The sequence below is a fragment of the Lycorma delicatula genome, chromosome 3 (genome assembly GCF_047948215.1).
Source record: "Lycorma delicatula isolate Av1 chromosome 3, ASM4794821v1, whole genome shotgun sequence".
In the NCBI taxonomy this organism is placed as follows: Eukaryota; Metazoa; Arthropoda; class Insecta; order Hemiptera; family Fulgoridae; genus Lycorma; species Lycorma delicatula.
This window is the reverse complement of record NC_134457.1, coordinates 62,488,447-62,506,322: the sequence shown is the minus strand read 5'-3', so window position 1 is coordinate 62,506,322 and position 17,876 is coordinate 62,488,447. Positions and strand designations below refer to the sequence as shown.

The following is a 17,876-nucleotide window of genomic DNA, read 5'->3' as shown; positions in this document are numbered from 1 at the left end:
ACACCTAGATATCCAGAGATTACTCCTCTGGACTTTTTTGCTTGGGCATTTATTAAAAGCTGTGTACCAAAGAAAAAATTGAGATTTGGATGATTTAAAAAGAGAGAATTATTGAAGCTGTTGGTCTAATAATGCCAGAGATGCTCCAAAATACCTGGCTAGAGTTAGATTATTGTCTAAATGTCTGCCAAACCACACAACGATAACATATTAAATTTGACTAACCTACATTAAAACTTATTAACTTGCTGTGTTTATTATAAAAAAAACTTATTAAATTAATTAGCTTGTTCTAATTAACTATAAGCTGTTAATTTTGGATACCTTTAGCCCAGACACCCCATAATTTGTTTCAATTTCAACTGCTCAAGTCAAAAAATTATAATTCTGTTTACAAATTCTCTAATTATATTAACACACAATATAGTATATTTAATAATTTCACACACTTCATAAAATCATACATGAACTTATTGAATATCCAGAAAGTTTGATTGAAATTGTAGATATTCACTCAATACTATGTGTTGCCTTAATTCTGCATTACATTAGCATGTACGCCAAATGTATACAATAATACAATTTGTTAGCATGTATGCAAAACAGTTAATTAAAACAATTTGTGAATATAAATTGTATAAAACAAAAAGGTCTTTTTTTAAAAAACAGAATTTGTTGAGTATCAAACTTGATTGATGCAGTCAATACGACCCTTCAAATTGTATCAGCACATAAGATATCAATTTTGATTTTCAAATCATTAATGAAGAGAACTAAATAAGTCATCTCAAGAAGTTAATGAATATAATTTCTTTGATCTTCAAATCGTTTATGAAGTCCAACGATTTCTGAAGAGAATTAATGATCATAATTCTTGGCTGCAGAAAAACCATTGGACAATGCGAATAAGAGCATGTTTATTAAATGGAGTTCAAAACCAACATAGGTGAGCACATATCATTTACTGTTGTTTCCAGTCTACCAGAGTTAGAGCATTTAATTCTTGGTCAACAATCAAAGGCAATGATCCTGATCAACGGAGCTTGAGGATTTCTAGATGATTGAAAACTTCAAGGGTAACAGTCCTGATTGGCTACAATCGAAAACGTCAAAGCAACCAATCATTGAAAGCAGCACATCATGTTTAAAGCTAATGGAAGTATTTTTGTTAATAAAAGAAACATATTAAGTAATATATAATAATTAAAAATTGTAGATTGATATATATATATATATATATATATATATATATATATATATATAATATTATTGAACATAATAATTGACTAAATATGATAATTGAATTAATAAGCGAATATGCTATATAAATGAATATATGTAATTGAACATAATAGCCGATAAATGATAGACAAAAAAAAAATGTTTAATGTTTTTCTAAGTGCGATACCATTTCTTGAATTGCTTTTTTTGCGTATATTACAGATCTGTAAATACAATTTTTCAATCACCCTTAGTTTTAAATAAATAACACTTCAAAAAGAGTTAAGGGAAAATATAGTTAAAATCTGTAAAATGTTTAATTTTACATGGCCATACCAGTATTAGAATGATTTTGCTGATTCTTTTCTTTTACAAATAGCTTCAGGCACATTCCGAATTAATGTCAAACAGTAGTCGGCTAGCATGCTAGTACTCCATTTTTCTTTATAGTGGCTTTCCATCACCAAAATGTCTTGGTGGAACTTTCACCATTTTCGTCACTTATGTCTCTGAGGTTGTCCAGGAAAAAACCAAATGAGTGTGGAGGAAATGTATTTTCAAACACATATTACATCCCACTGCTCTGTATGAAGTTGATTAACAATACTGTGGTAATTGTCAGATTTTTGTTTGGCAAGAAAAGTTTTGCAAACTTCTTTAAATGAAGCCCAAACTGCAGTTTCTACATTATTTAACATTGAGTTAAATACATCATCTTTGGCTAACTCTCTTATTGAGGACCAACAAATATTCCTTCTTTAATTTTTCCTTCACTTACATTTGGTAATTTCTGCCCGATGTATAAAAATCCGGAACTATCCTTCTTCATTGCTTTTACAAAATTTTTCATTACTCCTAACTTGATATGGAGAGGGAGTAAAAATATTTTTTGGATTCAACTAAGGGCTCATGAATAATATTTTTCCCATTTGGAGTTAAGTAGTCTCATTTTTTCCACTCTGGTAACATAATGTTTATCCCTAGCTCGGTTGTCCCATTCACAGAGAAAACACATGTACTTAGTATAGCCTAACAAAATAGCTATAACTTTCAAATCACCACATATGTTTTTTATAATTTACTTTTTCAAGAAGATCTTTCATCACATTGTGTCTCTTTCAAATTAATACTATAAGCGAGCGATCTGTATCAAAGAATATTTGTTACTGTTGTGTTGTAGAACCACTTTTAAACTATACTTGGACGAATCTATGAAAAGGTGCCAGTCCTCAGGTTTATGAACTTGTTCCAAGTGCAGCATAAGTTCATCAATATTTGTGCAATAAACCAAATTACTTTTATCAAAAAAGTACTGAGAAAGTTCTTTTTATTGGCTTTGAAAGCCCAAAATTTTTGCATCTTTTTGAAGTAAATTCCAACCCTGCAGTCTTGATCTTAACAGTTCAGCTTGATTTTTTGATATTTAAATCCCTAACAAAGTCATTTTAATTTACCTTGTGATATAAGATGTGGCTTGTTGGAATATAATTCAAAATCAAATCATTGTTGTCTTCTTCAGTACTGCCTGATTCTTCATCGCTGCTTTCGAAACATACATTCACAGGTGGCTCAGGAACTGGAATAATTTCACTGCAAGGTACAGGTCTGACTGCAGATTGCAATGAAGGATATTTTACAGTATGTTTAGATTTTTTAGAAATTCCAGGCACACTTGTTAAACAAAAGTAACAATCAGTTATATGATCCTTTGGTTCATGCCAAACCATAGGTACACCAAATGGCAAAGCCTTCCGTGTACCTTTCAGCCATCCTCTTAAATATACAGAACAATAGTGCATACTATATGAGGAGTCCACGTCTTATCCTCATCACAAATTTTACACTGAAAGAACAAATGATATGTTTTTTTAATTAAAGGTATAATGTTTTTTTTCTATTGTATTTTATGGTAAACTCACCACATACATAACAAAAGGCACCCACATCATTTACACAATTTTGAAACATTACGACACTGCACTGTAAACAAATTTAAGACAGCAATAAGACTGAACAAAAATTAATTCATTCGTAAATCCAGTGCTTAATACAAACACGGCTGTGTTTTCAGCTGCAAGTTTTGATCTGCACAGACATGATTAAGCTTGTCCATGAAGGCTCACTCTTCAGTATTAGATATGTCATAATATGATTTAATTCTTTGTCTAGTACTGCTTACTTATAGCTTACAAATTATGTTAGGAGCATAAAATACTAACTATACAATGAAAAAAAATTCTTTAATTAAAATTAAAAAAATGGTGGGTGATAGAAGGATTCTGAGTTCATACTCGTTTTCAGCATCAAAAAACAGAATAAAATCATGTATTGCACATTAGGAAACAAAAATTATGTTTATCAGTGTAATTAGATGTAATAATATGACTGAGTATGATAGTTGATTGAAGAGAATTGATATAATAGAATTATTTAGTTTGTATTGTATACTTTGTGTAGTGTGTAAAAAAATATTAATAATATTTTGTAATAATGGCAACTCCAGTATTTAAAAATAAATATTTGGACACAGTCCCTGATTTTTCAGGAGATTCGTTATTACTGGATCAATTTTAGCAATTATTTCATCACTTTATGTGACGAAATAATAAAATCTCGTCAGATAACACTGACGATTTTCAAAATGAATAACTAATCTTTTCTATTTTGGCAAAGATTAAACCATTGTTAGTAACAAGCAATAATGCTCATGAATGCAGCGGCATAAGTCAAGTTTTATTGTATTATTATTCAGAAGAAGCATTGAGGAGTATGTCTACCAATGACTTCAAATTCGAAATGAATTAAACATAATTTTGTAAATAATAATAGTAATGTTAAAAAAGTAGCTTCAGCCAAAAATCCAGGTAATTTTAAAACCAATCAAAAACAGAAATGGTAACATCCCAACCAATACCCTAATTATTACCTAAACAATACTCCCAAAAATTATCATTTTCAAACCAAACAATTCAATTGCCCTGACCGAATTTTAATTGACATCCTTTCCAAAAGTCAGCTTCCATGAGACTACAATTCAGTTATTCACAACCTAATTATAATCAACGACCTTTCCTCCAAAATTCCAAAGAATTCTAACAAATATCCCAAACTAAATCAGATGATAGGACCCTATAAAAAATTTGAAATTAATAATTTTTATTCACAAAATGAGGTTAATTTTATTAATGAATTAGATTATTTTGGTATACAAAACAAATTAGATGAGGAATCTGAAACTGATAATTTTTATTACAATTTTGAATTTGAAAACAATGAATTAAGTATAGATTATGAATCAGATGAAGAATTTGTAGAACCCCATGAAAGTATTTTAGAACAAATAGATAATTTTAGTTTAAAAAATGAATTAGATGATTTTAATTCACAGAACAAATTTATTGTGAAAAGTCTATAAATGTATTTGTATAAAAGTCTATGATGAATTTGACGAATCAGATGACGACTATGAAATCATCAGTATATCAAAAAGCATAGGTTAAGATCTGAATGAAGAATGGAAACCAGTAACTTTTTATGGGTTAGATGCCTCAGAACAAATTTTAAGATAAAACTATATTGAATTGAGAGCTCTGCTTTAAGATTTTTACGTCTAATAAGGGGTATAGAACAAACAGATGATTATTATTTAACTGGTCAATATACAATAGTGCTAACAAAATAAAAAAAGGTTTAGTAGAAAAACAGAAAATAATTTTTGTATTAATATTAAAAATAATAAAATTCAAAGTGAAGTAAATAATAATGTAGAATTAAACGTAAAGGAGTCTAATAATAATAACAAAGTGCACACAGCTGTTAATAATAAAATTACATATCTCATATGCGCACGTACGTGTGGTATTAAAATTTCTGTACATAATGTTGAAGACGGACATAGTTAATATATGTCCGTTATAATATATAATCCAATTGGTTAATATGTAAAAAAAAAAAAAAAAAACAACAAAAACTTTATATTAAATGAATATAAACAGCAGAATATATAACTTTATTGCATTACAATAGCTTATAGACCTGCCAGGTCAATTGTATGGCAATCAGTGAATAAAACAGTTGGCTCTTTATTGCACTGGAAGACTTTAGCTTTAAATGTATGGGTCTATTAGCATGCAATCCAAAAATGGGTCAATTGTAATGCTTTTTTCAGTTGCAGCAATGGATGAAAGCTAAAAAAAATTTCAGTTAGTTCTATATATGCTGAACTACACACAATTGTTAACTTTTCCTTTTGGATAAATAAAAATGTTATAGTTGAATAAACATAAGATTTTTCTACAACCTTTAACATCAATTTTACCAATCAATACCAAAGTAGCTGTCTGCCCTCAGTTACAATGTCATCATTAGTTATGGTTAAGAATAAAATAATTACTTTCATAGATAAGTATACCTTAGTTTATGCATTCACAAAATGCAATAGTAACATTAACAATTTTAAAAAAATCTAATGTGGACAACACATGACTTCCTCGTACGTCTATTAAATTACATTTACACATTTTTTTTAAAATGAAACATACATAAATCTTGTTTCATTAAAAACTTGTGATATTTATTCATATTTAAAAAAATTTTTATTATTACTGAATTATTATTAATCATAATTATTTTTTTTACAATGAGAGGTGGTTAATAATTATTAATAAATCAATATATTTAAATTAAAAAAAAAAAGGAGATTAAGTCTGATTTGAACCGATGTGCCTTCCCCCTTCTAAGATCCAAATATTTCATTAATTAAAATTTCATTTGGCTATTAACTCTGGAACCAATGAAAGTATGTATCTATCATTGAAAAGCTCTAAATGAGGACTTATTGCTGCAGTTAAGAAAAAGCCCAAAATCCAATTTTTTTTAATATTTTGGGCTTTTTTAGACACTTTTGGTCCTTTACTTCGTACAAGGAAGTAAAAAGGTAATCGGTATCATATCTCAAAACATAAACTATGGTTGGGAAAGCCAGTATGAAGAATATAATTTATAAAAAGAATAACAAAAGAGTTCAAAAACTTTTTGGTATTAATGAAGTAGGCAATCTACTGCTGTAGTTAGTTCTTAGATGGTGCCACTGAACGCTATATTGACCAAAGCTAACCTTGATCATTGAGTGTAGGTTAAGTTTCAGTGGCGCCATATAAAAACTAAATAACAGTGGTAGATCGCCCACTACATTAACAACTCCAGATTCTGCTAAAAATTGGATTTTACAGCTGATAAAATATGAAACTGGCCTGTATATAATACATAAGACTTATTTTTAAAAAAATTTATTTTTTAAATATTTTTTTAACAATATTTAAACATCTTAGATTATGGTTGAGCATCTTTCTTTGCTCTAGCTTCTCTGAATGCTTTTCTTGCTGCAGCCCTTTTCAGTTGTTGTTTAGGCTTAAGGTTGTGTTTTTTGGCAAACCTCTGGTTCTTTAGAAATTTTGGATCAACCTGAAATACAAATATATATATATATTGTGAGTAAAAGAACATACACACAGAATGTTTATTAAAGGCAAATAAGTTTTAAAAATGTGTATTTACAACACTAAGTAATGCTACTTTAAAAAATTTCTGATCATGTTGAAACATGATCAGAAAATTCAAGAAAGAAAACCAGTTGTAATTGTCTATGTTGTAAGCAATGAAGAATTAAGAATCAAATGCTTCAGCTTGCTTGTTTACAGATAATTTATCTATCCTACTAATAGTCATATGGAAATAAATATTAAGTTACTACTCCAAAAAATCTGTCATTTATTATTTCTCTATTTGGAGCAATTTTATTTTATAAAAAGGAAAAAATTGAATAACCAAAGTTCTTTGGTTATTGAGTTAACTTGGTTGAAGTTGCCAAAGTTTGACTCTATTCTAAATCATATTTACAGAAAAAACTAATTAAAAAGATATAATAATAATAAAAAAAGATGTAATATATATATAAAATTTTATAAAAATAATAAATTTCTTAAGCATCGCAAGCCAGGCTTACTAAGGAAGGTGAGGAATTAAGCGGTTTCTCATTGCCTTCCTTACAGTCAAAACTACTGCTTTATACATAAAATTGTTGACTATTCATCGGTTATAACCAGCCAGTTTTAGCAATTACAAAAGTCTTATTATGAGTGTAATCATCAGACACATAATTGATAGTGCATTCCATCAAAAAGTTCAAAATGAAAAATCATTATCATTTGAACTTTAAAGTCAGAGCCATTATCAGCACTATCAATTTCTGATATGGGTTGCCTTATTTCTCAACTAGTAGCATCCATCCAAATGATGAAAGATCCAGAAAAACAACCTTATTTTCATTCATTTCAAAAATTATGAACAAGAAGTATATACAACAGACTGGAAAAACAACAAAGTTATACAAAATAAATCTGATCATATGAAAAGTTCTTAATATCATGAAATTAATAACATTGGAAAAAATGAAGAAATATGTTTCATTAACAGAAAAAAATTATTATTCTTGTTAAGGATTGCAGTCTATTTTTTTAATTTACTTACACCAAGAGTAGACTCATGCCTGTATCGCTTTGGCTTCTTTATTTTGTTACGATGATCCTTACGATCTAAAAAAAAATCCATTATTTAAAACAAAAATACGCATTATAAATTTAAAATAAAAATTAATCAGGATTACATTAACGAGTAATTTATAGTATAGCATCCAGCAATAAAATAAATGAATATCATATTAAAACTAACTTTGTTGCTATTCAATTATATCGAATACAAGGCCAATATAGCGGGGCCTGAGTAACAGGTTCCTATCAATTATTATGAAAGTATAATAATTGGAGATCCAAAAAGGGACAAAGAGAACCCTTTTTGTAAAGAATAGGTCCCTTAACAATTGTCCTTTGTTATACTGCCTGCTGTCACACAATGATGTACAGTAAGAGACCAGGTTTGGAATTTGTGCGAACAAAAGCCTCAGTCGACTGTTCTCATGCTCTGAGTTGGGTCTGGTCTGACAGGTAAAGAAGCTGGAAGTATAAATATAGAAACCATTTAAGATTGAGTTCTATCCAGCAAGCCATTACGTCAGTCCCGCGAGAGGAGGCTGCGAGATGTTATGAGAACGTGCCGGATATGTAACCATGCACATCAGTTCAAATCCGACTTCATATATATATATATATTTTTAAATAATATATTTTTTAAATTTAAAAATATTTATTATTGATAATTATTAACCTGTGTAAAAAATTTTGAATTAAAATGAAAAGTACATAAAATTTTATTTCACTAACTACTTCTGATTTTTTTTTCAATCAGAGGCTAATAATTACTAATAAATCACTATATTTAAATTGAAAAAAGTTAAAAAAAAAGAAGGAAATGAAGTCCAATTCAAACTGATGTGCGTTCTCCTTGTAAGATCCAAATACTTCCTTCATTAAGATTTTATTTATCAGTAATTTTGGAACCAATGAAAATAAGTACCACATATACATCATTGAAAAGCTTTCAATGAGGGCTTATTACTGCAATTAAGAAGTCCAAAATCTAAAAAATTTGGATTTTGGACTTCTTTGGTATTTTTTGGACACTTCTGGTCCAGTCGATTGCAATCAAAAGGAGAGCTCCACAAGTAGATGTTACAACAGTCATAAATCCAAAATTTCAACATCCTACAGCTAATCATTTCTGAGTTACGACATACATACAGAAGTATTAAGATATATACTTACATACAGAAGTCACACTAAATTAGTCAAAATGTATTCAGGGATGGTTAAAATATTTCTGCTGAAATCTGAAAACCGAATTTTTTTGCAATCACAATACTTCCTTGTAAAAATTACTTTTAATTCATGGTTGATTTTGGCAAATTAAAAGAAACTTGGGAAATATAAAATAAAATTGAAATTTTTTTTCTTAATTATAAATAAAAATTTAGTAACATTTCATTAAAATGTTCCAGAAAACATATACAATTATTCAATTGACATGTAAAATTTTGGATTTATAATCATTTGATAATCTGCATTACTGTAAAATTAATATAATTAACCATAAATTAGTTTATTAAAAAAGGCAATTTACCTGTCGGTCCAGCATGCTGTCAAATTAACAAATAACACAAGCCTGAAAAAAATTTGGGTTGTGGAATGTGTTTGAACTTTTGATAATTGATTCCTATGTATTTTTCAGCGCTGAACCTGAAAATAACCTTCATTTTTTCCATCACGTCAGGAGTTTTTGCGAATTGCAATTTCAAAATTTATAAAATGTTGAAAAATTGCAAAAATGAAAAACTATAATATAGAAACAAAACTTCTGTAAAATAGAAATTAAACATTTTTCTAAACAAATATAATATATTCACTTTTTTGGCTTATCCTATGCATTCTTATAACTAAAAAGTTGAGTGGTCTGAACATGGTTGAGGGGGGGGGTTGAAGATGAAACAGTGGGAGAGCTTGGCCGACAGGGTTGTGACAAGACTTTGTGATCAGATCAAACATGCTTTTGTTAGTGGAAAATATATTTTCAAGCCATAAAGCAAACTTTCCAAGAGGCTGGAAAAATTCCCAGCCTCCTCTTCAGACCACTCAACTGTTTAGCTATAAGAATCCACAGTATAAGCCAAAAAAAGTGAATATATTAAGTTAAAATAAAAAGAACGTTTTATATCTATTTTATTGTATCACATTTTTGCAATTTTTCAACTTTTACAAATTTTGAAATTTGTAAAACACTCCTGATATGATGGAAAAAATGAAAGTTATTTTCAGATTCAGCACTAAAAAATACAAAAATCAATTATCAAAAACTAAAAAAACAACCATCACAGGTTTGTGTAATGTATCAAAAACCATACTTATACTTTTAAAACTAGCACACATTTTCAATTGTAATAACCTGTTCTTTCACAATAAGTTTTCTTTATTGCAACTTTCTTCTTTTTATACTAACTTATGCCATGCTGTATTGGTATAGTTAGTTTTTTTTTAGTTTTCAGCCAAGTTGAAATTTTAACTTCTACCATAGCTTGGTGTTTTTTTTTAAAAATCATTAAGACAACTATTTTACCATAAATGAAACATATTTAAAAAAAGCAGGGTAAAACTAACTGCACTGCAGCAGCATCCCTATTATAATAGCTCACATGTAAAAAAAAAAATGTAGTATTAAGATGACATGGATTTTCAACACGCATAATTTGATGTTGACAAAATTTATGCATTTAGTTAATTTGCAACAAAATAATTTGTTAGAAAAATTGAGCTATGGAAAACTAGGTAAAAAAGGGCTGATTGCACTTTAAATTAAATCTAAACCAGTTAAATTGACTTATTCGTCAAGAGATAATTTTAAACAAAGTAAAATATTTTAACTGACAACCATGGTTAATCATTTATTAAATACTGGTTACCTGTGTTTAACAGTATGGATTAACTTATGCGAAAGTAACCAACACTCTCTGCAAAGTTATAGTATACAATCATATCAAAAGATTACGTCAAAAAAGCAGTTTTAAAACCAGCACAGAGATTCAACACACACCAAAATTACATATTATTTTTCAATAATTACTTCTGCATCTACTATTAATTTCATGGTGTATGCTTTTGTGCACTCATCAGTTTCAATTTTTGAAAAGAAATTAACTTCCAACAAAATAACTGAATGCATCGATAAATTTCTGTTAAAAACTGATAAATGTGAAAAACTGAAATCAATGTAGACTTCAGAATTGGGTTTTCAGTAGAATAAAATCTTTGTACTTTCTGATTAAACGGAGGCCATCCGTTTCCAGATAAAAGAATGATGTTTTTAAAAAAACTCTGTAAAAACTGTTTTTAAAAACATGTACACACATGTATAGGTCTTTATTTATTTCATACAAAATTTTACAAACTACTTTTGTGTTTGAACAGAGTCCCAAAACCTGACAATGTTGCCAAAGAGCTCGTTGAAATATGTTGCCACTGCTCGTCAATTGCCACATGTATTTAGCCAGATACGAATCTAAATAGTGGCAAGTTGTGCCTTTATATTTGCCGCACGGAGCACTGACCTTGGGCCGACTAACTTGACCTTGACCATGATAAGTGCCAACATAGATAGCACACGAACCTCAACCTAAGTCACAGCGCACTGTATTAGGATGGCCTCTGTTTAATCAAAAAGTATCAAAATCATTTTCAATGAAACAAAGTGAATGAATCAACTGGGGTAAAAATTTCACTAGCCCTGCTACTAAAGTTTTTAGAAACACAGCCTTCTACATTTATTGTTGTCAGAGTTAAGTCAATGTCAGATTTTCTAAGTGGTAACAAGAAAAATACTGAATAGTTTTTAATAATTCAATTTACTCTTTTTGTTAAATTAAAACTGTTTAACAGTCTGTATTCAACTTAAAATAATATTGTATTGATAAAATATTTTGCTGAAATATTATAATATTCAACTTAAATTAACTTTTAAAAATATACTACACTTACTTTGATTGTGATTAGTATGATTCTTTGACTTTGCCATCTCTTTGAGTTACCTACACAAAATGGAAAGCAAAACAATAAAAAATACAACAAATTTTTTTAGACTCATCTGAAGAAAACTATATAAAATTAGTCTTCTAACTGTAGTTTTTATTTTAGTTAAGACGCTTTGAAAAATTTATAATTTTGAATTAATTTGCTGAAAAAGTTATTTAAAAATATAATTTATTTCATTTCCTTTAATTAAATAATTTTTCATTTGAAATGCTGTAAACATTTATATGAAAATAGTAATACCAAGTTCTGCTTGAAAAAAGAAGCATTTAACCCTAGAATTCTAACATGTAGACTGGCAGACTACCCCAGTAAAAATAGCTTTCACTTCAGAAGGGATGAGATTTATTACTCTATCTCCCTAGCAGCTTCCTATCAAAACATTCTATCAGTATTGCCCTTCATGCAAAAGCAACAATTACACTTTTTTTTTGTAAGGAAGTTTGCCATAGTCTCACAGATAAAACATTGTGATTTACATTAATGTTTTCTATCCACACAAAGAGTTGAAAAATACTGGCCTTTAAATCAGCAGAGTATTGTTTAACTGTGAATAAGTGTGTATAACATAGTTTTTCTTAATTTGTAATATAAATATTTGTTCCAAATCATTTTGAAATATGTTATGTTGCATTTTTTTTATAAAGTATGTGTGATTAACCAAATACTAGTTTTGAAATTTGGTACTTTAATCAAAACTTGAGGGGTTAATTGACCAATAATGATAATAATCTAAGTGAAAACAATGATGAAAGTGATGTTGAAGATGGTGATGATGTAGCTTAATATGAAAACTAATTCAGAAGCAGATGATGACCCAGACTATATTGAAAGTGATGAAACCATAGATGACCAATCTGTTTTTCAACATGCTCTATCACACAGCAACATTGTTTTTCCTTCAACAACCAATTTGAAAGCGAAAAATGGTAATAAATGATAATCAAAGGGTAAAGAAAATGTGCAAACAAGAACAGCTGCAAAAAACATCAATCACTTCACCAAAAACCTGGTCAAAAAAGCAGCACAAATAGAAACACCATTAGAGAGGCATTCCTATTATTTATAATAGATTTGATGTTATGAAAAAAAAACACAAAATTCACAAATGAAACAATTTTAATAAAATCCTGGAACATACTTAACAGTTGATGTTAAGTACGCTGATGCTTGGTTTTAGAGATTGTTGTCCATTTAAATTGTATTTGCCATCAAAACCAAATAAATACGGTACTAAGATATTCATGCTTTGTGATATTAAAATAAAATATCTTATCAATGCCATACCTTACCTTGTGAAATGTATGTACACTGAAAACCTACCTGCTGCTATGCATTTTATCAAAGAACTAATGCAACCTGTACATGGTGTCAACAGAAATATTACTTTTGATAACTAGTTCACATTCATCCCCTTAGCAAGCATAATGCTTGTAATATATCAATTAACTACTGCGGGCACATTGAAAAAGAATAAACCTTGTTATGACTGAACAAATACAATGGTTTCTTAACAATCAAAGACAACAAAAAATGCTATTTTATTATCAACAACTTGTGAAATGGGGAGGATTAGTAGCAGTGGAAAACCAGACATTGTTGAATTTTATGACATAAATAGTGCTGTTGATACATTTGACAAGTGTCAGGTGCAATGTCCTGTTCTAGAAAAATTAGAGGATGTTCTTTTTGTTTATTTTATGGGATGATAAATAGTGTTTTTGGTTAATTCCTATATAATATAATCAAGAAAATAAAAATGGAAGAAAACCCAAATCAAAAAGAGATTTCACTAAAGAAATCAGCATGGAAATGCCAATTCACACATGAGAAAAAATCTACCCAATTTATCTAGAACATTAAAACGGCACATTGATGAATTTGCGAGACCTAGTAACATTAATATAGAAAAAATTCCATTCTTCATCAAGAAAAATTTGCACTTACAGTCCTTCAAAAAGCAAAGAATGACTCATTAGTTTGTAAACGACTACTACTATATAATACTATTTTAAATATCCTCAATTTATTGACTTTATATCCATTACCCACACAGAATAGTCTGAGATATTAATATTACGTTTTTATAGCGTTGTGATTTTAGGGTTACAAGATAAGTAAAGAATGGCGACTGTGAAAAAACATCATTTCTGAATGAATTTTATCAAATTATCACATATTAATCTTTAAAATTGATGTGGTTAAACTATTTTTAAAAATGAAATGTTAATTTTGTGTTTTTGAAATAAATTTAGTACTTTTCTAAGCTATATCATGTAGTTTCAACACCGGAGTTAGTGTTATCTACTGAAACAGTCTGGACCTTGTTGAAATATGGTCACAGATATATTCAAAACATTCAAAAAGGATTTCCAATACTAACTGAAGTTAAGTGCCATTAACAACACATTACTGCCAAACCACCACTAAATGAACTGCACATGATTTTCTTAACCATATTTCCACATATTTAGAAACAGAGCTATTTTTGGTAACTATTTAGTTTATGTGTCTCGTCCCAAAATCACAAAAACATCTCAAATTGTTGTAAAATCTTTAGAAATGTATTTTATGATGGAAATGAAGTGTTGGAAAAGTAGATATTTGAATATTGATACACTCAATAATGCACACACATATGGTGTGTAAAAAGCCTTGCTAATCAAGGTTAAGTTTAGTTAAATTATATTGGTAACATTCCAGCAAATTTAACCAAACCTAACCTACGCTCGCTAAACTTGACTAGCAAGGTTTTTACACACCATACGTGTGTGAATCGGCATTATTGAGTGTATCAGTATTCAAATATCTACTTTTCAGACATTTCATTTCCATCATAAGATACATTTCAAAAGATTATACAACGATTTGAGATTTTTTTTGTGATTTTGGGGTGAGGCATGCCACAGACAATGGAACGTCAATGGAGGGAAGTAAGAAGCAATGTACCATGTTATGGAAATTCCAAACACAATTTCCACAGACATATGGCCGAATTTTTATTTAAAAGGAAGTACTGTGATTATAAAACACAATTTCCACAGACATATGGCCGAATTTTTATTTAAAAGGAAGTACTGTGATTATAAAACACAATTTCACCATTTATGGCGAATTATAAGTGAGATACACAAAATTTTACAAGTGTGTTATTTGTATCTATGTAAATTTTTACTAATTTTCTACTTTCCGACACCCAAAATACATCATTAAATGAATAAATATTAATTCTGAATGAATTTGATAAGTTTTCTTGTAATTTTGGGGTAAGGCTCCTCAACTAAATCATTACTCTATTTTTAAATAAATAAATTAGAATGGATGATTTAGTTGACAAATCAAGCCTTTTATAAATTTGAATCATAAATTTTTTTTATAAATTTGAATAAATAGATTAGAATGGATGATTTAGTTGACAAATCATATACCCTGTATCTCATGGCCCTGGTCTACCGGTACCTTCAGTTCCAGAAAAATTAGAAGATATACTAAATAGAGTCGCAAGATGATGTCAATGATAAAGATGATGATTTTATTTCTGGTAGTTCCAAACCACAATATTTTTCACAGCATGACTTGTATCACTTGGTCAGAGATTTAAGTTTTCTTAAGATTTCAGCAGAACTTCTAGGATCTTGAGTAAAAGAAAAAAATCTTACTGGCCCCTAGCAGTTCTTTCTCATGGTACAGAAACAGGAATGTTTTTACTCCGTATTTTTCTGAAGATGGAAGTTTAATTTATTCTAACAATGTTCCCTGGTGTAATGGAGCAGTCGAACATACAGAATGATGTGACTGAATACAGGCTGTTTATTGACTCCTCCAAAAAAAGCCTCAAAGCTGTTATTCTTCATAATGGCAACAAATATGTTTCAGTGCCAGTAGGGCACTCCATGTATCTCAAAGAATGCTACAAGAATTTAGAATTAGTTCTCATCAAACTGAAATATTGCAATCATGAATGGATAATATGTGGTGACCTAAAAGTAATTTCTATGCTTCTTGGGCAGCAGGGAGGATCCACCAAATATCTCTTCTTCTTGTGTGAATGGGACAGCTGAGACAAGAAAGAACTTTGAACTAGAATGTGACCATTCTTTTCTGAGCAAAAATTAATAGGAAAGTTTGTTTGATCCATGGAAAGTCCTCCTACCTCCACTTCACATCAAACTGAGATTGATGAAACATTCTGAAAAACCCCAATTAAAAAAGAAAAGCATTTTAAATACATACGCCTTAAGTTTCCGCAAACTGTCAGAAGCCAAAGTGGGGGTCTTGATATTCGTAAACCATTTAAAGATTAAGTCGTTTAAACCAAAATGGAGGACATTGAAAAAAAAGCATGGAAAGCATTTAAAGTCGTCATAAAGAAATTTCTTGGGAACAATAAGGACCCAAATTTTAATTGTATAGTGGAATACATGCTAATGAAATTCCAAGACTTTGGTTGTTTGATTAGCTTGAAGGTACATTTTCTGCATTCTAATACTGATTACTTCCTGGGGAATCTTTGTGTTGTAAGTGAAGAACAGGATGAAATATATAAAGGAAATGGAACGCAGATATCATGGAATGTGAACATGATTGCAGACTACTGTTGGTGCTTAAACAGACAATCCGCAAGCTGGCTACAACAGAAAATGTGGCCCAAGAAAAAAAAAGAAAGAGGCAGTACGTCTTCGTAGAGATAAGAAAATGTAAAAAAATCCTTTCTTTAACTCCTATTACTTTTTTATAAATAAAAGTTTTCTACGAGAAATACATAAACAAAACATTCCTTTTCTCCATTTTCTTTTTTTAGTATTGTAAAAAATTCTTACGAGATAGAAATAAACGGTGGCGAAATCAACTGACAAAATAACATAAAAATCTGTTATTAGATTTCCAACAACTTTCAAATTCCTTAATTTTGTTAACTTGTGTAATTTTAGCAATTGCTGTGTGGGGAATTTCACCAAATGGCTAATCACACAAGACACTGATGATAATTTCTACTACATAAAATATCAATTAGCAATTACAATTTTAATGTCTCATTTAACAGTTATTAATTAATGATTCCGGAGAGAAATCCCTCTTATCTTTTAATCTCACTTGGTAACAGATTATTCAAAACAACTACAATTCCGTAATCTATTACTATTACAAAAGTACAAAAAAAATATACTTTCGTTAAGAGGTATAACAAATATAATATCTTAGATTAACTTTTATAAATATTAAGTAACAGTGAACATGCTTTCGTATTGAGGTTATAACGTCAAAATGTAACTTAATTACTTATTTAAAAATTAGAACGTCATCTTATATGTATACTGGTTACTCTAATAGTTTAAACTCACAACAAAGAAATGAAGATATACATAAACCACAAAATAAAAATAATACCTTCACAGCGAAATAATACAATCCTAACACCAACTTCAGGGCACACGACAACCCGGAAACAAGATGGTGAACTTAACTGCAGAAAAACATATTTCTACATGACATACATTTCTTTTTTTAAAATAGTAACAAATAAAAACAATTAATACAAATGAATAAAAATATTTTAGAAGATATTTTAAGTACTATAGTTTGTGTTAAAATTAACACGTATTACGCATATTTGGTTACTTGAAGTATGTAGTGTTCATTCTATGCCGCTTTAATTTAAATAAATGTTTTCCTCAAAATAATGACCTTAAAAACATTATTTTGTAAATAAGAGGAGTAGAAGGTTTTTGAAACGAATTTCAAAGTACCTTTAATTTTGTTATGTAACCGATCTGAAAAATCCTCAGAAAAACTTCATATACTAATTATGAATTTTATAAAATATTCTGTCACAATTAGGTTTCTGAACAACCAAATATTAATGACAAAAGCAATAATAATAATAAAATAACAGTCGAACAACAATTGGAGCAACAAATATAAATGGAGCACAGGCTCTCAAGTTCATTTCACAATTGAAACCATTAATTTCACATTATTCAGTAGCTAATTGCTACACCTGCTTCTGTTTTTATAACGGGTTATGATATTTTATAATTATACTAATCATTTTTTTAAAAACTGCAATATCATAACACAATCTAATAATATTAAATAAGCTTGTAAATTGAGTGGAAATAAAGGTAA

At 29.1% G+C, this 17,876-nt stretch overlaps 1 protein-coding gene across 2 annotated transcripts; it reads right to left on the bottom strand.

Moving 5' to 3' along the window:
• Positions 1-6,493: 6,493 nt before the first annotated feature.
• Positions 6,494-17,281, bottom strand: RpL29 (ribosomal protein L29). 2 transcript variants are annotated; one of them, XM_075359903.1, is made up of 4 exons: positions 17,139-17,281; positions 11,700-11,749; positions 7,750-7,814; positions 6,494-6,684 (listed from the first exon to the last, which is right to left on the bottom strand). In XM_075359903.1, the coding sequence occupies exons 2-4, from the start codon at positions 11,734-11,736 to the stop codon at positions 6,553-6,555; spliced, it is 234 nt and encodes a 77-aa protein (XP_075216018.1). In that variant the 5' UTR covers positions 11,737-11,749; positions 17,139-17,281; the 3' UTR covers positions 6,494-6,552. The 2 variants fall into 2 exon arrangements, with proteins under 2 accessions (XP_075216018.1, XP_075216019.1); XM_075359904.1 differs by having other exon boundaries at positions 17,093-17,197.
• Positions 17,282-17,876: the final 595 nt, after the last annotated feature.